Raw genomic sequence first — 21,662 nt, 5'->3', positions numbered from 1 at the left:
GTATCATCCCTGGCATGCTGGATGATGGCATAATAAGGTGAACGTATGTACTGAGGATCACGTTGCCACCCTGCAGATCTCTTGTATCGGAACCTGGGCCAGGAACGCCGCTGAAGACACCTGCGCCCTTGGGGAGTGTGCCGTAAGGGCCGGGGCTGGAACCTTGGCTAGCTCGTAGCACGTCCGGATGCAGGACTTGATCCACGATAAGATCCTCTGAGATGAGACTGGGAGCCCTGTCATCCGGTCTGCAACCACCACAAACAGCTGGTTCGACTTCCTGAACAGCTTCATGTGCTCAATGTAAAAAGCTAGCCCCCGCTGAACATCCAGTGAGTGGAGTCTCTGTTCTCGGACATTAGCGTGAGGCTTAGGGAAGGAGACAGGCAGAAAAATGTCCTGGTTGGTGTGAAAATGTGACACCAACTTTGGAAGGAAGGCCGGATGAGGTCTGAGTTGTACCTTGTCCTTATGGAAAACCGTGGGGGGGGGGGGGGGTTGGAAGTGAGGTTGTGAGATGGACTGGAGGTTCGGGTGATGAAGACAAACATGGTCCTGAGTGACCAGGTCAAGGAGGAGTGGCAACATGACCAGGGCATCCACTGACTGCTCTAGGAGCGTGATGTAACAATATTGGCAAGGTCACACTGGTGCCACCAGAATTAACTCCGCCCTGTCTCTGTGGATCTTGAGTAGGACCTTGTGCACAAGGGAGATCGGAGGAAAGGCATACAACAGGTGGCCTCCCCAGGGTAGGAGGAACATGTCTGTGATCGAGCCTGGGCTGTGTTTCTGGAAGGAGCAGAACATTGGGCACTTTCTGTTGCTCCAGGTGGCGAACAGGTCGACCTGGGGACACCCCCAGCCTTGGAAGATGGAGTGTATGACATCTGGGCGGATGGACCACTGGTGATTGCGGAAGGATCTGCTGAGGTGGTCCGCCAACTTGTTCTGGGAACCTGGGAGATACAATGCTTCCAGGTGTTTACGATGGAAATCTCGCTCCTTTTTTGTCCTGGGGCGGAAAGCTCTGCAGATTTTGCACCTCTCTGTCTGGTGTGCCTCCCCCAGACACTTCAGGCACGAGTCGCAGGGGTTGCCTGTTGGTAGAGGCTTGCTGCAGGTTCTGCAGGGCTTAAACCCTTGGGACCGAGGCATGCCACGAACCCAAGGGAAGGGTCGGGGATTGGGGAAAAACTCCACTACCAAACCTTATCTATCAACAATATACAACTATCACTAACTAACTATGAACTAGAAACTACAACTACAAACTAGAAGATACACTAAGGGAAGCACTTTCTACACAAGTGACCGCAGTTCCAATGACGGTCACTGACTGTAAGAAGGAACTGAGGAGGGGCCGGGCCGGCAGGGGCATATATTTAGCGCCATGAAGGCGCCACTCCGGGAGCTCCACAGTCGACCTGACAGGAGCTGCTAAGGCAGAGGCAGGGAAACTTTTTGGCCTGAGGGCCACATCAGGTTTCCAAAATTGTATGAGGTCCAGTTAGGGGAGGCTGTGTCTCCCCAAACAGCCATGCGTGGCCTGGCCCCCACCCCCTATCTGACCGCCCCCCACTTCTTGCCCCCTGTTGGCCCCCCGGGGACTCCTGCCCCATCCAATCCCCGCATTCCCTGTCCCCTGACAGCCCCATCGGGACTCCTGCACCATCCACCACCCCCTGGTCCCTGTCCCCTGGCCGCCCCCAGACTCCCCACCCCTGACTGCCCCCCGCTTGCCCCATCCAACCCCTCCTCCCATTCCTGACTACCCCCACAGGACCCCTGCCCCCATGCAACCCCCGTTCCCCGCGCTCTGACCACCATGCCCTCTATCCAACCCCTCCAAACTCCCCTGCCCTTTATCCAACCCCTCCCACTCCCCGCCCCCTTACCACGCTGCCTGGAGCACTGGTGGCTGGCGGCGCTACAGCCATGCTGCCCAGAGCACCAGGACAGGCAGCCACACCGCACGGCTGGAGCCAGCCACGCCACCGCGCAGCACAGAGCACCGGGTCAGGCCACGGCTCTGCAGCTGCGCTGCTCGGCTGCCCAGAGCATTGCGCCGGCGGCGCAGTGAGCTGAGGCAGCGGGGGAGGGGCTGGGGACTAGCCTCCCAGGCCATGAGCTCAGGGGCCAGGCAGGAGGGTCCTGCGGGCCGTAGTTTACTCACCTCTGTGCTAAGGGAAAACTTTCTAACGATTGTGCACGCGGCGCACGCACACACCTAATTGGAATCGATATGAGCAATCACTCAAAGAACAGAAAGTTAATCCAATGCCAATGAGGTTATTCCACAATCTTTGTGAAACCTTGGGTCATTTATAAATATGTTTATGGAGGCAGTCAAAAATGACATTTATTGTATGTATCCTTAAAGACTAGTTAATGAGCAAATGAGATTGCTTGTCATAAACGGAAGTGTGATGTAGTGTTGGTATTTTCCTTTAGTTTATATTGGCATTTACTTTTCAATCTGTAAAGGTTAGGTATATATTCTGGCATTGAGAGTTGAAGATTTTAAATGTTTTTGCAAAAACAAATTTTCCATAGATACACATTCCTGGAATATTCTTCTTTTGTGTTCCGAAATCTTCTAATGGAGAAGTTAGTGTCCGTGTCCCTTTAACTTTACAATGTTAAGTAAAGGCAACCACTTCAAACTGTTGAAGAGGCAACCTCATGAGATGTTTCTAGTGGAGTGCGGTATGCTTGATGATATTTACCTTTTTATTAATATGGAGTGACTTTAAAATACATGTGTTGTTTCTAACATTTCTGCAATACATCGTTTTATTTTACTTTTTATGCAAGGTGGTCTGCAAGCTATCACCAGGCCAAGTCACAAAGGTATGTCTACACTGCAAAAAAACCAAAACAAACATGGCAGCAAGTCTCAGAACTTAGGTCTACACACTTGGTTGTGCTATGGTGCTAAAAATAGCAGTGTAGACATTCCTGCTTGGGCTCTGAGGATACATTTACATGGCCAAAAAACCCAACCAACCAAACCCCATGGCAGCAAATCTGAGTCTTGGTCTACAGACTGGGCCACACAGGGCTCATGCTATGGTGCTAAAACCAGCAGCGTATATGTTCCTGTTTGGGTTGGAGCTCAGGCTCTGAGACCCACTCCCCTCACCAGATTTCAGAGCCCAAGCACCAGCCCCAGCAAGAATGTCTATGCTGCTATTTTTAGCGCTGTAGCGCAATCCTGAGTCTATAGACCCACTGCCATGTTTTTGTTTTGTTTTTTTACAGTGTAGACATTAGGCTGCCAGTGTCCATGGAATGTGTTCCACCTTCCAAGAAACCAAGAAGCAGAATACTTGGGGAATTCTGGCAGTTGGTAAATGAGAAATCTTGCTTTTAAATAGGCTGAAATCATGACTTTGTCGCAAGCAGGAGTACAGTTACAGTATGTGTGCTATGACTAAGTATTGGGATGTGCACTGAAGACTGAGAGCCCCCCAAGTCCTACCAGCCCTTCTGTCTGCACACTTATTTCCTGCTCGACACATTTAAGGCTTAATTTTAAAAAAAAGTCTATTCCTTCTTTTGAGGAGACTGAGTTTGTAGTGCTGAACCAATGACGTATTTGCACAAATGTCACTAGCTCAGCATTATACATCAAGCTTGTACCATAAAAATACCCCATCTCCCATGCTGTACCATACAGATCAGTTTGAAAGGACTGAAGCAGCCTGGTACTTATTCCATGAGTCAGAACCACCTTAATCTCATCAAATCTTTTTTTTTTAAGCTTTCCCATTTTTCAAATGCAGATTAACATTTTTAATCCATGTTGTGCTTCTATCCATTCAGCAAATGTAATAGTGTTTCACAGGATCTGACGTTTAGGAACTAGAAACTGTCATAATAGTGATAACTGTTGTTGTAATGGGATAGAATTGGATATGTAGGAAGAATTGTAACGTTTATATTTTCTTTGAAAATTATGCTGATAAAAGCTTTGGCGTCTCATTTTAGAGCTGAGGGTCTAATTTTTGGAGAGGCTGAGGGCAAATGGGTGAAAATCTGACCCTACTGAAATCAATGAGACTAGAATTTTTACCTCACAACTCCAGATATAGTCAGTGGGAAAGGCAGATGCTCAGCACCAATGGAAATCAGACTTAGAAGTCTGATTCTACTCTCACTATCACTGCTGTAAATCTAGAGTAATTTCATGATGCAACTGGTTTTACAACAGATTCAAAGGGATGTGACAGCAGAATCAGAACCTAACTAATCAATTTACACTTGAACAGGAAATGACTCCCTAAATTCTGTTTTTAAAAAGTGATTATAGCCATAGTCAGAGCATGGTCAGTAAAAGACCATGTCATCTAAATAGCCAAATGGATCTCTTGATTTATGTAGCTGTTCTCTTCTGTTTATATACATAGCCTTCTTGTGAAATGGTGGCAGAGAATCATGCTGGGATAAGGCTTTTGACATTTTTGAGACTAGAAGGTTGTATTTTAAATTTAGAAAAGAATCCCAAAATGAGAGATGAAAACCTTTATAACCTCTCTGGGGATAGAGTGGGTATGCAGCAGCAGGTTTGGCTATTCTGCATTTACTCTGTAGCCACTTGTTCAGGGGTTAACTAATTAGTGATCTTTGACTAGAAAGCACACCCATGAGACAGAGAAATACCTTTTCAACCATGTGACACTGATGTGTCTCACTGTTCTGAAAGAGTAGCTTCCCCCACCATGACAGAAGTAACCTACTAGGACTGCAACTGCTAAGATTTTCACACTGTTGCTGTCACCACAGGGAAAGTATTACCATGTAGGAATGTGATCCAAGTCAATTTCCTCCTTAGACTTTGACATCTCAGAAGAATAGAGGAGGAGGAGGAGGAGAGAACGGGGAGAGTGCTTGAAAGGGCCAAGTTCAGTATAGCTATGCAATCGCACTGAAATCAATAGTGTGAAGTCCAGCCATTGCAGTCTGTGGGTGTAAGAGGAAAAAAATGGCCTGCTCTGACTTTTCGCAGACAGACTCTCTAAATTAATATCTTAAATACTAAACAGAGAGGTGATTAATACCATTCATTCACCTGGGCAGGAACTTTAGCTGCACACTGAAGGATGACTGGGCTTGAATGTAACCTGTTTTCGGAAGAAGCTCCATGTGGTTACTCAGTTCTTTGCATACTTCAAACTTCAAGCGTAGAGCGGCTTTTGCTCTGCAAACAGATCAGACAGACCTGAGTGGGTTTGTGCTGCCAGCTCAACAGCTATACTTTACTCAATACTTTAGCTCTCTTTTCCCACTGCAGCTCAGTTTTGTATGTTGCACTTGGACATATTCCAAGCTTTCTTTGCAAGCAAAGGAGAGTACACTGGGCACATAGAATTGTTAAAGCAAAATCACACCGTTATGTTATCTATCAGGCTACAATGCTTCCAAATCTGGGTTTCTATATTTGAGTTCACCCTGCTTCAAAGCCAAAATGTTTCAGAATAAAAGCAGTTTGTACTTATCACACATTTTTCCTTCCTGAATCAACAGCTCCAGAGACACATGGACTCTGTTCCAGGTGGAACCCATTCAGAGGTGAAGGGACAGCCTTGCTACAATGTTGGGCCTATGCATTGCATTGTAATCTGGCATGGGTGGGACCAAACAAATGTAAACAAGTATTAACCCCAATATTAACTCATGAGTCAAAGCCGAGCAATCCCCTGAGCCTGGATGCCTGTTTAACCCACACACCACCTGGGTGTGGTCTTGTGTCCCATCTAGTGGCACTGAGACCACTTAGAGAGAGAGAATTAAATGAGTCTGCTCTACAGCCTTAGCTAAGAGCCGGTTGGCTTTTAGCTCATGCAGTAGAGGCTCATGCACTAAGATCCTCCAAGATGCTGAGGACAGGCTGCACTGTATTGAGAACCCTAAACTCAACGTGAATTGGAAGGCTGAACATCTTGCAGGACTTCTCCCCTTGGTTGGCCAAATTTTGGCCTAAGCTACTTGACAGTTTCGTAAAACAAGAACCTGGGATTTGCACTGAGAGTGTTAATCACTTTTAACTGACAAAAGTTATTCTGCCTCTGCATTTATAATCTCGTCCCTGGGAGTGGGTTATTTTAGACCAAGTAAATCTCTTACATAACTTGTGCTTGTCACATTTGTGAGCTGAATTTCTGAGATAACAGCTCTACTATTTCTTTCCAACTGTGAAGAATCTCTGCAGTGTCTAATTCTGGTAAGAAGTTTAGAATACGCGTCTTCTAACAGAAATAGTGTTTTAAAAAAAACAACAACCACCAATCCTATTAGCATGCATTTAAAAAGAATCTAAAATATGGGGATTGTTAAAATAGGAACACTCAGCATCTAGCAGCCAATAACTGCATTAGACAAAAAAAAAAAAAAAACCCAGCACATGGAAGTCAATTAACAGAGTAGCTCACATAACCATTCTCTAAAGGTAAGAGTCACTGCACAAATCTCTAGGAAACTAACAGTCTGCAGCACTATCTTTACACTGCAGTATGTTCTGACACCATGGGACAATGCGCAGCTATTACAGTGGTGAGGGCCATATAAGTACCTGGACAAAAATTCAGCATCCTCTGAAATAAGGATTTGGTCCATTTATGTATTTATATGGGACCTAGCACCACAGCATCTGAGCATCTTCCAATCATTAATGAATGTACATTTGTGTGAGTTGGGGAAAGTTTTATTATCCCCATTTTACAGATGGGGAACTAAAGCAAAAAAAGACTTGCCCAACATCACACAGGAAGTCTGTTGGAGAGCTGTGACTAGAGCGAAGGTCTCCCAAGTTCCAGGCCACTGCCTTAGCCACAAGATGTCATGCTAGATATGTAAAGTACCTAGGAAACAAAGGCTGTATCTACACCACCAAAAATTCAAAACCCATGGCAGAGAGTCTCACAGCTTGGATCAACTGACTCAGGATTGGGCTATGGGGCTAAAAGGAGCAGTGTAGACATTTTGGCCTAGGCTCTGAAACCCAATGAGGGGTTCTTGTTCCAGCCCAAGCAAGAATGTCTGTACTGCTATTTTTTTTTGTCCTGTAGCCCAAGCCCCGTGAGTCTGAGTCAGTTGACCTGGGCTCTGAGACTCGCTGCTATAGATTTTTTTCTTTTTTTTTTTTTTTTTGCAGTGTAGATATTCCCAAAATATGCCTAGAATGCTCCACAACAGCTCTGAACATTAATGACCCATGAATCATGCCAAGTGTATACTATACAGAGGTACTATAGTATCTGTTTAAAGGTATGCTTAACCTCCTTGGTGGCTGCCCTGTAGATCTTATGAGGCAGAACTGGCCTGAGGCTGGCTTCTAGTTTTGACATTGATTTTAACTACAGGGGAAAGCCAGAGGAAGAATAACAATGAAAACTACAAGGCACTTTGTAGGCTATCCCAGGCTGACTAAATGTATTTGTGTATAATGAAATAATAAGCTTAACATTCTTCCCTCCCTAAAATATATAGTGCTGGCAAAAGATGCTGGGTGTCTGCCTTAGAGACTGAAGTCTTCCATCCAGGTACAACCATGCAGCAGCAGTGCGAGTTTCCCCCACCAACCAACCAATCCTGAAATGAAGTGGCTAGCTCTTTAAATGATGGAGTAATTCACTCTTCATGCCTGCTGAGTGCTTGGCTTCTCTGCTGACATAGCCAATATGGGACCCATTTAGTGGTATTTGTGGTTGTGGTTATGTGCCTACCTGAATGGAGATGATCGAAAAACAAACAGATGGTAATGGAGAAAGACTTTCAGTCTATTCAAGCTAGTATCAAGAAAATTTTGAAGGCCTAATTAGGTGTTATGAGGCTTTTATTAAAACAAAAATTATTAAAATACTACTGGTCACTATATTAGTGTAGTTCACTGCCTATTAGTATGATGCTTTGATTTTTTTCCCCCCTTCTCAGACAAGTCATTCCTTATGATCTCCCTATTTAGTTATTAATTAGCCAATCATGACTGTATTATGGGATAGCTTACCTGCTTCGAATAATGATACAGTCTTGATACAGCCGGTCGTACATACAGATCTTTAGATCGACATTCGGATTGGGCACCCAAACAGGAACATCAACAGAGACTCCAATGACAGAAAAGTGTAGCTATATATTGGAATATACAAATCAATAATGGTTACTACTTTCCAGAGCCATTGAAAATTTCTAACAAATCAGGATAAAGGAAAACTAGGTCTGTGCTGATAAACAGCAGAATCATATATCCTATAAAATGTTGCAGCTTTCACTTACCAGTATAAAACACAAACTATAGTAGTTTTTGTCCAAACATTATAGAAGGCAGACATGTGTCATACTGGCTAATATTTTAAACTTTTTCTTAAAATATAGGATTTTATTTTTTAAATGTAGCACTACAAGTTTAATAACCCTGGGTACTGCAGTCTGTTTGTGGGATAAACAGTTATATACTGGTCAGCACAGTGCAAGTTGCTCTCACAGTGACCCCCCCCCACCAAAGGACTCAGCCCAGTTCTAGCGGGAATGCTCCTTCCTTCTGAAGAAGTGTATCCACAAAGTCATGAGGGTCTGGACTACTCCTCTGCAGCTCTCTTTGTGGAGCTGCTGCTTTGTGGATTTTGGGGAGAGCCAGGTTTGGGGCAGACAGCCTCCTGCTAAGTATAGATTTTCTGCCAAACTACTAAGATCAATACCACGGCAGTGTGTGGCCTGAAATAAAAGTGTAGCATTAAAATACATTGTAGTGGTAATTAGAGTTGTCACCTGTCCCAGTTATCATGCATTCTATGGACGGTTTCACTTTTCTTTCTCAGGATGACTATAAACTTATTTTTCTCTAACCTCTCCCACAGCTTCAACCCCACCTCCCAACCCCTTGTAGTTCTTGTTACACATAGAAGGATGTCAAACTTGCTTTTCTTCAGTGTGTTGGATCAGACCCTGGCACTTAAAAACACTCACTGGTTTGCAGTTTGGGTTGTCAAATGTAATCTCAAATTCTGCATGTACATCCCCAGGGACGGAGGGGGTAAAAATAACCTGAAGTTTAATTGAGCTGAAGGGTCCGATTTCACCTTCTGTAACCTAAACATGATGCAAAAAAAGTGTTACTAACTTTCATTTAAAATCTGGCTGTATTATTCTGTTCTATATAGGACCTTATGCTGTGCTCATTATGGTAGTATCTTAGCCTGTACTGAATTACTGGACCTTTGTACATATTGATATATCAATAGACCTATGTTATATTGATCTATACAGTTACAGAGTTCTGCCCATTGTCAGACTGAACGCACTATGCTGGACACAGTAGAAAAATGTATCAATAATACCTTGAAGAGCTTGATCCTTCGAAAAACTGAGCACCTCATCTGAGTCACGGAGTGCCTTCAATTTCCAGAGGGTGCTCAGCATCTTGCAGAAAAGTTGCTCAGCCATGGACTCTAAGTGTGACATCTGAGTTGTGTTTTGCCATCTCCTCTGATGGAAGGAGGGTAGAATACCCACTGTCTGGGCTGGTGTATAAGTGATACATGAACAATGCTTTTTTGTGCTACCACTCAAGGGCCTGTTTCTCCTTCCACTGAATTCAACAGCAGCAGGCTCAACAACCTTTCCTATTCCCCTCCACAAGGGGAACAGCAGAAGCCAACAGAAGCTTGCAGCCTATGATGGGTTTTGTAAAGCCCAGGACATGTGGAGATCCTGCTCCAAAGCAGCCAACACCAGTTACTGCGGAGAGTGCAGGGATAAGTCAGGGCCTTCCAGCCTCTCTCTGAGTAGATTCAGAGGCAGCTGCAAAGGGCCCCTTGGCTTGTCTTTCCCCCATCTCACATAGGATGCATCATCAGTTGAGAGGAGCCTGGGTAGCCTCCTGCCATCATATTCACTCTAATCTGAAACCTTGTCTCTGGCCAGAGATCGATCTATCTATATCCTCTCTCTCTGGGTGAATTTCCCTTCCTTCCCCTCCACCCCCCAAATCTTTCTAGATAGCAAGCTCTTTAAGGCAGGCATTGTGTCTTGCTAAGCCCGTGCAAGGCCTAGAGCATTTTGAGTGCTACTACAATATAATGAATAATAATAAAAGCAGCAAACTATGGCCTGATTTCAGTGAAAGCATGAGACTTTACATGCCATACAGTTATGGAAATGTTTCCAAATTCCATGAAATAATGGTGAATCTATGAAAGGCGATGAAATTCAATGAAAATTCCCCAGTTTGACTACAATATGCTTTGGTTTAATTTTACATAAAACATACATTTTTAAAAGGCAAAGAAGACACAGAGTAGCTGAACCCAAGACTGAAATGGTGCCACGTATAAAATAGGTGTAAGCTCTTTCCTGACAGCTGGCTATGGTACACTTTAGGCAGAAAAAGGCGGTGTAAGATAGGTCAAACTGCAGAGTGCCAATACAGTAGAACTTCCGTTATGAACACCTCGAGAATGGTGGTGTTCATACCGGTAACTCTGAAATGTTCGTAACTCTGAACAAAATGTTATGGTGGTTCTTTCAAAAGTTTACAGTTGAACATTGACTTAATAAAACTCTGAAACTACTATGCAGAAGAAAAATACTGCTTTTAACCATCTTAATTTAAATGATACAAGCACAGAAAAAGTTTCCTTCCTTTGTCAAATCTTTTTTTATAATTTTCCCTTTATTTTTTTTAGTAGTTTGTTTAACATAGTACTGTACTTTGCAGTATTTGCTTTCCCCCCCATCTCTGCTGCCTGATTGCGTACTTCCGGTTCCGAATGAGGGGTGTGGTTGACTGGTCAGTTCATAACTCTGGTGTTCATAATTCTGAGGTTCTACTGTACAAATAAAATGCCTAAAATACAACCACACTAACTGTGATGTGATACGATGAAACCTTATGGGTTTCTGAAGCCAACGCAAGCTTTGCTTGAATAAAGAATGCAGGATTTGGTTCCTGGTCAGTTTCCCTGACTCAAGAATTGGACTAGCTGAATGCCTGTACATATTTCAGTAAATACATTACCTTGCCCAGTGTAATTTCAATGGGTTCTTCTTCAGGCGGTGGTTCCGCTGGGCTTTGTGCATTTTCTGCCTCTAGATCTGCCTTGGTGATTAATGCATCTTGACTAAGTTGCTCTAAAAGACAAACCGGATGTTGGGCCTGGGTAACTAACTCTGTGTTAAAAGCATCAGAGCCCATGTTCGTTGAGTTTTGGGGAATAATGCAAGGCCCATATCTTCTCTCAGGCTTTTGAGGAGGGGATTTATGGGGGATCTAGAGAATGATTTCTCTTTGTTCATATGAATGGTCATGAGAGAAGAAGGCACAATTTAATTGTTAACAACATACTGTAAATGTTCAGAATGCAGCAAGACCTGTAGTTATTCTTAACTCATCTTCCTGTGAGAGTGAGATCATAGTCCACAGTTTGCTCTAGTCATGTGAAAGCACGGTCCTCACTTATGAGCCTTCCACTACTGGTGAGTTTCATTGGTCTAGTGAAATGTAGCTGTGATTGGGATGACCCTGGCCACCTGAGGGAGCTGGAACCAATCCCATGAAGGGCCCCAAATCAAAGAGAGCTTGAATTGGACTATATCCAATGGGGATCCAATAGGGAGTGCAGAGAGCAGAATATCAGTGTGATGTTTTCAGGAAGACCTGTGTTGCAAGCAGGATGTGCTGCTGCATTTGGACCATTAGCTGATTCTTAATCAGCCCAGATATAACCATAGAATCATAGAAGATTAGGGTTGGAAGAGACCTCAAGAGGTCATCTAGTCCAACCCCCTGCTCAAAGCAGGACCAACACAAACTAAATCATCTCAGCCAGGGTTTTTGTCAAGCCAGGCCTTAAAAACCTCTAAGGATGGAAATTCCACCACCTCCCTAGGTAACCCATTCCACTACTTCATCACCCTCCTAGTGAAATAGTTTTTCCTAATATCCAACCTAGACCTCCCCCACTGCAACTTGAGACCATTGCTTTTTGTTCTGTCATCTGCCACCACTAAGAACAGTCTAGCTCCATCCTCTTTGGATCCCCCCTTCAGGTAGTTGAAGGCTGCTATCAAATCCCCCCTCACTCTTCTCTTCTGCAGACTAATTAAGCCCAGTTCCCTCAACCTCTCCTCGTAAGTCATGTGCCCTAGCCCCCTAATCATTTTCGTTGCCCACAGTGGACTCTCTCCAATTTGTCCACATCCTTTCTGTAGTGGGGGACCCAAAACTGGACCACTCCAGATGTGGCCTCACCCGTGATGAATAGAGGGGAATAATAACTTCCCTTGATCTGCTGGCAATGCTCCTACTAATGCAGCCCAATATGCCATTAGCCTTCTTGGCAACAAGGGCACACTGTTGACTCATATCCAGCTTCTCCACTGTAATCCCCAGGTCCTTTTCTGTAGAACTGCCACTTAACCAGTCAGTCCCCAGCCTGTAGCAGTGCATGGGATTCTTCTGTCCTAAGTGCAGGACTCTGCACTTGTCCTTGTTGAACCTCATCAGATTTCTTTTGGCCCAATCCTCCAATTTGTCTAGGTCACTCGGGACCCTATCCCTACCCTCCAGCATATCTACCTCTCCTCCAACCTTAGCATCATCCGTGAATTTGCTGAGGGTGCAATCCATCCCATCACCCAGATCATTAATGAAGATGCTGAAGAAAACCGGGCCCAGGGCTGACCCCTGGGGCACTCCACTTGATACCGACTGCCAACTAGACAGCGAGCCATGATCACTACCTGCTGAATCCGACAATCTAGCCAGCTTTCTATCCACCTTATAGTCCATTCATCTAATCCATACTTTTTTAACTTGCTGGCAAGAATACAATGGGAGACCGTATCAAAAGCTTTGCTAAAGTCAAAATATATCATGTCCACTGCTTTCCCCGTATCCACAGAGCCAGTTATCTCATCGTAGAAGGCAATCAGGTTGGTCGGGCATGACTTGCCCTTGGTGAATCCATATTAACTGTTCCTGATCATCTTCCTCTCCTCCAAGTGTTTCAAAATGGATTCCTTGAGGACCTGCTCCCTGATTTTTCCAGGGACTGAAGCTAGGCTGACTGGTCTGTAGTTCCCCGGATTCTCCTCCTTCCCTTAAAATGGGACCTCTGGAGCTAAATGCATGAGCCTCTACTGCATGAGCCAAAAGCCATATGGCTGTTAGTTAAGGCTGTAGAGTAGACACATTAATCTCTCTCTCTTGGTGCCACTACATGGGACAGTACACCACACCCAGGAGGTGTGTGGGTTACACATACTTCATCATAACTAGAGGAAGAGGGGTAATTTTGGCCAACTCAGCAAATCCATGCTTAGTATGTCAAGGGATCTTTAATGTGCCTGGAGAACAGAGAAGATCTTAATGTTTGATCTCACCTGAAAGACAGTATACAGATATTGTATGTTGTAGAGAGAACACTGTAATTGTAACAAAACAATCTAAAGAACTGTTACTCAATCTTTTAGGTTCAAAACACAAAATCCATATTTTAATTAAAAAAAAGAAATCCTAATATGATTTTAAGTGTCTTTTGATCAGAATGGTAAAATGATTAGAATGACTGGGAACACTTACATCCATTAATACAGATATTGAAGAAGCTAAGTCTCTCTCTCCCCCCCCCCTCCCCCCAATCTTATAAAGCACAAAATAAAGATTAAAAGATGAAAGAAAAAATGTCTGAGGAGGTTCATCTGTATGTCACTTTGTTCCTAAAATTATAGGTTATAAAAATAAACTTGTCATGTGGCTCTCTTGTGAAAGGTGGGTGTTCAGTTGATGAGACAAGAACAATGATAACAATTTTGTAGTCTCTACAGGAAAATCCAGTTGGATTTTGTGTGTGTATCTGAGGTTAGTACTTGATAAGGAGTGAGGTTGGGGACATTCTCCACTGCTTTTAATATATGCAATGGTGCTAGTGCGTTATTTTTAGTCACTTTTGTGTGGTGCCTGAAGCCTTTCTGTTGGGACAGCATACAAACAAAAACATACACTATTACTGGAATGGGCATTGTTTCATTTATTGAGCAGGTTTGCTAAGCATCTTAGCTCCAGTCTCTTACGTGAATGAATGAAACTGTTAGGAGAATGTTTAGCCTCAGTTTTCTAAAACCACAGTCTTACCTACATGGCTGCTGCCCAGGTTGTTTTCAGTCTTCTGGCTCTCACCCAACATGTAAGTCTGCCTAACTTCTTCAGTATGGACAGGAGAAACTTGTTCCTTGTTTTCATACAGAGATGATTCCACAGGACTGCTGCTGGCTTTCTCTTCAGAGGTGATGCCATCCAAAGCTGGACTAACCTAATTAGATGATTTATAGAAAAGCTTTTAAAACATAAAACATATCAAGCTGTAACTTAAGTGCACCTAGCTCCATTCCATCTGCCACTTTTCGAAAGGAAGTAGCCTTATTATCTAACTACATTCTATATTGTGTGTGTGTGGAGAAAATGGACTGTGTTCTATACAAAGTGCGCACTTTTTTATACTACAGTTTTATTGGTGGTAGGATGCAATTATTGCGCCTCCGAAATGGAATTGATATAGTGAGCACAATTCACTGGAACATTGAGTGACTGTGTTCAGAAAAATGACTCAGGAAAATTTACATTTTGTATTGTTTCTCAAGGACTTCATAACAAATTTCCTAAAACACACAAGTAAACAGGTGCTTTTCTTTAACTGCCAAAGCTGAAAATTCAGCCTTGGATCTGAGTCAAGCATAGCTTGACTTCTCTTTCAGTGAGACTTGTTACCAGTGATACAAACTCTGCATTTGAAACTGGGCAAGTCTGCTGCTGATGCATAGCCAGAATAGAATCCATATTACTTGTTAAGGTGTTCTGGGTTTGCATTGTTAATTGGAATAAAGAGTGATAAAACTTTGTTTTAGGTAGCAAAGAAAGTGGATATGAAAGAGAATATAGACAAGGAGTTGTGAATTCAGAAGGTGTAATTTCTCAATAGTCAATTTCCTTATATGAATAACACTTTAATATGATAGAATTAGAGTTGAAAACCACGGTGAAGTCAGCTCAGCAGTTTTATTGTACATTGTTTGACGGTCTCTCTTATAACAGGTCTACCACTTTCTTAAAAATTAAAAAAGATTAGTTTTGAAACACCTTGGAGCCAATTAAACTGTAATATATAAAAAGAAGAAGTTAAAGATTGGGCTGATTTAAAAAAAAATCAGATGAAATATCCTCAAATTGTCCCATTAATTTACTGTGGGACTTAACAACAACAAAAAAAGTTACATTATAACAATATTGTTAATCAAGACAGCAGTTACAGAGCATGATTTGATTTATATGTTTTTTTTAAAACCACACTGGAGGGGGGAAAAAAAAAAAGATTCTCTGGAAATGCCACCCTGGAATCAACTAATTATCTCAGCTTTCATTTTTTTTTTTTTTTTTTTTTTAAAGTAAGCTTCTAACTTTGTGGCTGCAGAGGAAAGCATGAAAATGTGACCTGTGTATACCCGAAAAGCTCAGAAAACCCAAAATGTATTATTTTTTAAAATTTTTATAATTTTTAATCTAATTCCATGATATATTGGGAGGCCCAGACTCTATTTTTGAATGCTTGCAGTTGGCAATGTTGCATAACTGTTTTTCAAATCTAACAAGCTCTACTGGTTGGAGTGTCTAAATCAGTCTGATGAAATGCCCTTGGACCCACCATTCTTTCGAGGGAAGATTTCGCTGTTGTGCACGTGCCATTGTCACCCGCTGATGTCTGGAGTTTAAATCTTGTTCCCAAAGCGCCACGGTTTGTTAGGATGATTGTCCGTGAAATTGTCTCCCCTACCACATGAGTGCCAAAGTCAATGAGCTCTTTATCTAGTGCCAGCTGTAAGGAGAAAAACCATAATTACTGCTGTCCTAGATAGTCAGTAATGTCAATTAAATGAACATCTACCATTTTGAGCATAATACTTTAAAGTCCTTATTACCTCTTCAAAGACAATGTCAAATAATGACACAAATTATGGGCACTCTTCTGTCTTTTGTGTAGAAGCCAACCCATCTGAACAACGAAGTCATATTAAAGTGAACAACTTTCCTTTCACTCCATTAAATGATGCTGGAAACAGTTGGCCAGATTCTGTGATTAGTTACATCATTGCATAAAGCTGTGGTAACTCCCATCGAATCAAGGGAGTTATTCTGTATTTATACATTGGTTTGCAGGGCAGAATTTGGCCCCATTGTTCTTTTTATATCTCAATTAGGTGGAATTATCTTGCTGGTACCATGCTGGAAAAGAAGAGCGTCCAATGTGTTGTATTGATTGACGATCAATTTGTGACACATTCTAGCGTGTTAGGGCTATAACAGCTTTAACCTCATAGTGACTCATTAGTAGAGGTGGAATTTTCATTAATCTTGTAATTAAGTTTATGGAAGAGGCATATGAAATTGTTTCAAGCATCAAGTGGCTGAAGAGAATGAGTCTTCCTTTTGTAAAACTTGTTAATCTTCAATCTGCTAGCAGACCACGGTGGGCTGAATTCCCACAAACTTTTAAAGCAATCAGAATGTTTCTTTATACAATATACACTTCAATTTGTAAAATTTTAAAGTTGCTGTAGTTCAGAACTTTCCCCTCTCCCCATCTTTCTTTAAAACTTCCACTGACCCTTTCCCATAGAAAGTGTTATCCCTTTTGAAAGGGATGGAAAACAAATCCATTTTATAAGAGGCAACCTTAACTGAAGCAAAGACATAGGCAAAGTTGCTTTGGTTGACAAGGACTGTTGTAATGTGAAATACAGAATGTATATAACTGTAATGGCCTGGAAAATCATTGAATCCATGATAGCAGAGAATTGGCCATCTGCTCTTTCAAATCCATATACACAACTCAAAGGCTTTACGATCACTTGGATATTTTCTTATGGGTTTGCTCTGCAGCTAAATTTCACATTTAGTAGCAAATAGATATTAGAGCAGCTGATTTATTAGGCAATTTATTTACTGGTAATTTGCTGCCAAGTCAGGGGTGAATTTCTGAATCAGGCAGTACGGTGATATTTAATACCAGTATTCATGGCCATAAGCACCGACTCGTGGGTGCTCCAGGGCTGGAGCACCCATGGAAAAAAATAGTGGGTGTTCTGCACCCACTAACAGCCCCCCCCATCAGCTCCTCCCCCTCCCGCCCACCACAGATCAGCTGTTCAGTGGCATGCAGGAGGTGCTGGGGAGAGAGGGAGGAGCAAGGGTGGGGTGCGCTTGGGGGAAAGGGGTGGAATGGAGCAGGAGTGGGGCAAGAAGGGGTGGGGGTGGGGGTTTGGGGGAAGGGATGGAGTGGAGGCGGGACCTGGGGTGGAGCAGGGGTCAAGCACCCCCTGGCAACTCATAAAGACAGCATCTATGTTCATGGCTATGGGAAATCAACAAAAAGTTGCTCATTTCAAGGGTTGACTTTTTTTACCTTGACTTGTAGGGAACAGAGGGATGATTAGAAGAAGCACCTTTTGTTGAAGAAAAATGATGTACTTAGTTAGTTTGTACAAATCAAGGTTCCCTAAGCAGATAGTCTGTTCCACAGCTTTATGCATAAATTGCTCAACATAGCGGATTGGATCCCCCAGGTGATAGTTTTTCCTTCTGACAGTCTGTCAAATCCCTAGTTTGCTGGCTCTCTAAGAGTGAGGTGCAACACTCATATTTATTGTCTTTAGACCCCAACCCAGTAAATCATTTAAGTACATGCTCCACTTTAAGTATCAAATAATCCTACTGAAGTCAAAATGACTTCTCATGTGTTTAAATTTAAGCACACGCTTAAGTGGTTTAATAAACTGGGGACTTCCTGAGTAATACACTGAATTTCCTTTCACAGTTTCTATTTTCTTATTTTTCCTCTTCTGTGTATTTGATTATTTTTGCTTTGTTTCACTATCTATCTATGAGTAAAACTTGCTGTCTGCTGAGCTCTCAATGTGCAATGCAATAAAGAACAATAAAAATTCCAAGCTAGAGCAAAACAAATTTTTTTGATTGAAAGTTTTTTCAGCAAAAAATGCAGATTCGAAAACATGGAAATATTTTGCAAATTCACATTGTTTTTGCCTAATATTTTAAGTCAAGAAAAAAAAATCTTAAAAAAAAAAAATCCCCCTCAAAGCATTTCATTTTGATATTTTCAAAATGAAATGTTTACATTTTTTGGATCAAAATCATTTTTCATTTTGAAATGTCCTTTAATTTTATTTTTAAAAATAAACTTTAAAAAAATGTTGAACCAAAATGAAACATTTTGTTCAACTTGAATTAATTTTTTTTCAACTCTTTGATTCATGGAAAATGTTTGAAAAATTTCATTTTTGGTTTGATCTGACACAACTTTAAATTAATTAATTTTATTTATTTATTTTTAGACTTGTCAATGAACTGAAAAATCTATAATTTGCCCAGTTCTACTCCAGGGTAGCTCTCCTGTGTCTAAATCCTTTTTATACCTGTTTGTGCTGCTAGTAGGACTACTAGTAATACTCCAAATTTTCTATTTGCTATCCTGATTCCTTAGTGACTGCTATATTGGGAAAAATCATCCTGCATACCCATTTCCATCCAGTGTCTAGATTTGTTTAGTGTCAGTCTGTAGGCACACATTGTTTATCCCATCTCATTTGGTCTCTGATGCAATCTTGTAACTGATATATCGTCACGTATCTGATAAGGAAGTTTCAAAAGAGCGGTTGCTCTGCCAAAGTACATTCTTCAAAGTAGCCCATGAGAAATCAAATGCCCCCACTTAAGGAAAAACTAGTGCCTCCTGTGAAAATACTGTGTGTCATAGCTTAAATATAATATATATATATATATATTCCTCGTTTAAAAATTCTCTAAAGGCTGATACTTTGCATAAGGAGAGATGATTTATAAGTTTTATTATGAATAGATGGAGGGATCTAAAGATGTGTTATGATTTTTTGTTTACATGGAAAGCTAAGCTTATGAACAAATTCCCTGAGACACAGGCTAGATTTTCAAAGAAACATAAGGAAGTAAGGTACGCAACTTCTATTTGTGACTTTGAACATCTTTCCCCACTCTCCTGTCATATTTTTTATTTAATTTTTTAAACATAACTCCCAACTGGTTTCCACTGGAAGTTAAGGTCACGGCTCATGGTGAGCTGTATACGTTAAAGTGATTTTGTAAATGTCTCAGTGAAACCCTCAAGCATTTGTGTGTAAGATAGCATGTCTTCTCATACAATAAGTTATTTTCACCTCCAATAAAATATGAAATACATTTTGTAATGTTATGTTCAAAATAAAATGAGAAGGAAAAGTAATGGGTGTTGGCTACATGTGCCATGCATTTACCTACCCTTTTTTTGCATGTTAATTAGAGGACCGAAATGATAAAGCCTTAACTATAATTTTAACAGATTTTTAACTATAAGCACATGAGTACCTTGTAAGGTCCTTGGGGGCAGAACATCTGTTTGTTCTGTTTCTGTACAGCCCCTAGTGCAATGGGATCCTTGTGCATGACTAGGGGACCTAGGCACTTCTGTATTGCACATAATTAATAAATAGTAGTAAGAGTCCCACTGACTCCAATTTGAGTACTCACATGCTTAAAGATAAGCACATGCATAAATCTCTGTTGAGTTTGGGGCCTGAGACCTTAAACAGCATTTCTTGTTTAACTCAAAATATAACAATGCATCTACTAGGCAGAAATCCATCCATGTGGGCACAAATGATACCGCGAGGTGTGACACTGAGCGGATCAAGAGTGACTACAGGGCTCTGGGAGTACAGGTGAAGGAGTTTGGAGCGCAGGTGGTATTCTCTTCGATTCTTCCTGTCAAAGGTAGGGGCCCGGGCAGAGACAGATGCATCATGGAGGTGAATGCCTGGCTGCGAAGATGGTGTCGCCAGGAGGGCTTTGGCTTCCTCGACCACGGGATGCTATTCGAGGAAGGACTGCTAGGCAGAGATGGCGTTCACCTTTCGAGGAGGGGAAAGACCCTATTTGGACACAGACTAGCTAACCTAGTGAGGAGGGCTTTAAACTAGGTTTGACGGGAACAGGTGAGCAAAGCCCACAGGTAAGTGGGGAACATGGAGACCTGGGAGATGGGTCGGAAACAAGAGGGAGTGTGGGCTATATTGGCAGAGAGAAAGGAGGGTCAGGACAAAACTGGGAGGCAAGATCAAACCAGTATCTTAGATGCCTATATACAAATGCGGGAAGTATGGGTAATAAGCAGGAAGAACTGGAAGTGCTAATAAATAAATACAACTATGACATTGTTGGCATCACTGAAACTTGGTGGGATAATACACATGTTTGGAATGTTGTTGTGGATGGGTACAGCTTGCTCAGGAAGGCTAGACAGGGGAAAAAGGGAGGAGGTGTTGCCCTATATATTAAAAATGTACACACTTGGACTGAGGTGGAGATGGACATAGGAAACGGAAGTGTTGAGAGTCTCTGGGTTAGGCTAAAAGGGGTAAAAAACAAGGGTGATGTCATGCTAGGAGTCTACTACAGGCCACCTAACCAGGTGGAAGAGGTGAATGAGGCTTTTTTTAAACAAGTAAAATCATCCAAAGCCCAAGATTTGGTGGTGATGGGGGATTTCAACTATCCAAATATATGTTGGGAAAATAACACAGCGGGGGACAGACTATCCAACAAATTATTGGACTGCATTGCAGACAACTTTTTATTTCAGAAGGTTGAAAAAGCTACTAGGGGGGAAGCTGTTCTAGACTTGATTTTAACAAATAGGGAGGAACTCATTGAAAATTTGAAAGTAGAAGGCAGCTTGGGTGAAAGTGATCATGAAATCATAGAGTTTGCAATTCTAAAGAAGGGTAGAAGGGAGAACAGCAAAATAGAGACAATGGATTTCAGGAAGGCGGATTTTAGTAAGCTCAGAGAGCTGATAGGTAAGGTCCATAGGAAGACTGAGGGGAAAAACAACTGAGGAGAGTTGGCAGTTTTTCAAAGGGACACTATTAAGGGCCCAAAAGCAAGCTATTCCGCTGGTTAGGAAAGATAGAAAATGTGGCAAAAGACCACCTTGGCTTAACCACGAGATCTTGCATGATCTAAAAAATAAAAAGGAGTCATATAAAAAATGGAAACTAGGACAGATTACAAAGGATGAATATAGGCAAACAACACAGGAATGCAGGGGCGAGATTAGAAAGGCAAAGGCACAAAATGAGCTCAAACTAGCTACAGGAATAAAGGGAAACAAGAAGACTTTTTATCAATACATTAGAAGCAAAAGGAAGACCAAAGACAGGGTAGGCCCACTGCTCAGTGAAGAGGGAGAAACAGTAACAGGAAACTTGGAAATGGCAGGGATGCTTAATGGCTTTTTTGTTTCGGTCTTCACCAAGAAGTCTGAAGGAATGCCTAACATAGTGAATGCTAATAGGAAGGGGTTAGGTTTAGCAGATAAAATAAAAAAAAAAGAACAAGTTAAAAATCACTTAGAGAAGTTAGATGGTCTAGACAGTATTTGGTCCTGCCATGCGGGCAGGGGACTGGACCCGATGACCTCTCGAGGTCCCTTCCAGTCCTAGAATCTATGAATCTATGAAATGTTGGACATTGTTTACTAACATGCTTATAAAGAACCTTACAAGCTATAAAGAAATCT

General features: G+C 42.0%; 1 protein-coding gene and 1 long non-coding RNA gene across 10 annotated transcripts in view; one reads left to right on the top strand and one right to left on the bottom strand.

Annotated features, from left to right (window-relative positions):
• The window catches only part of CFAP74 (cilia and flagella associated protein 74), a 119,024-nt gene that overhangs the window by 29,756 nt on the left and 67,606 nt on the right, over positions 1 to 21,662 (bottom strand). For all 9 annotated transcript variants that reach the window (XR_010594260.1, XM_065575235.1, XM_065575233.1 and 6 more), the window contains 6 exons: positions 15,699 to 15,869; positions 14,135 to 14,312; positions 11,018 to 11,130; positions 8,968 to 9,090; positions 8,009 to 8,130; positions 5,075 to 5,203 (listed from right to left, as the gene is read on the bottom strand). Coding sequence is in view for 8 of the 9 variants with exons in the window: in XM_065575235.1 (XP_065431307.1) it covers positions 5,075 to 5,203; positions 8,009 to 8,130; positions 8,968 to 9,090; positions 11,018 to 11,130; positions 14,135 to 14,312; positions 15,699 to 15,869 (836 nt within the window). In the remaining variant the exon portion in view is untranslated. The remainder of the gene's footprint in view (positions 1 to 5,074; positions 5,204 to 8,008; positions 8,131 to 8,967; positions 9,091 to 11,017; positions 11,131 to 14,134; positions 14,313 to 15,698; positions 15,870 to 21,662) is intronic.
• LOC135976977 (uncharacterized) overlaps positions 1 to 21,662 on the top strand; it is a 131,160-nt gene that overhangs the window by 73,458 nt on the left and 36,040 nt on the right. The gene's annotated exons all lie outside the window — the stretch shown is intronic.

Source organism: Chrysemys picta, chromosome 21 (assembly GCF_011386835.1).
Source record: "Chrysemys picta bellii isolate R12L10 chromosome 21, ASM1138683v2, whole genome shotgun sequence".
Lineage (NCBI taxonomy): Eukaryota > Metazoa > Chordata > Testudines > Emydidae > Chrysemys > Chrysemys picta.
Note: the sequence above shows the minus strand (reverse complement) of the source record. Positions and strands in the feature narration are given on the sequence as shown.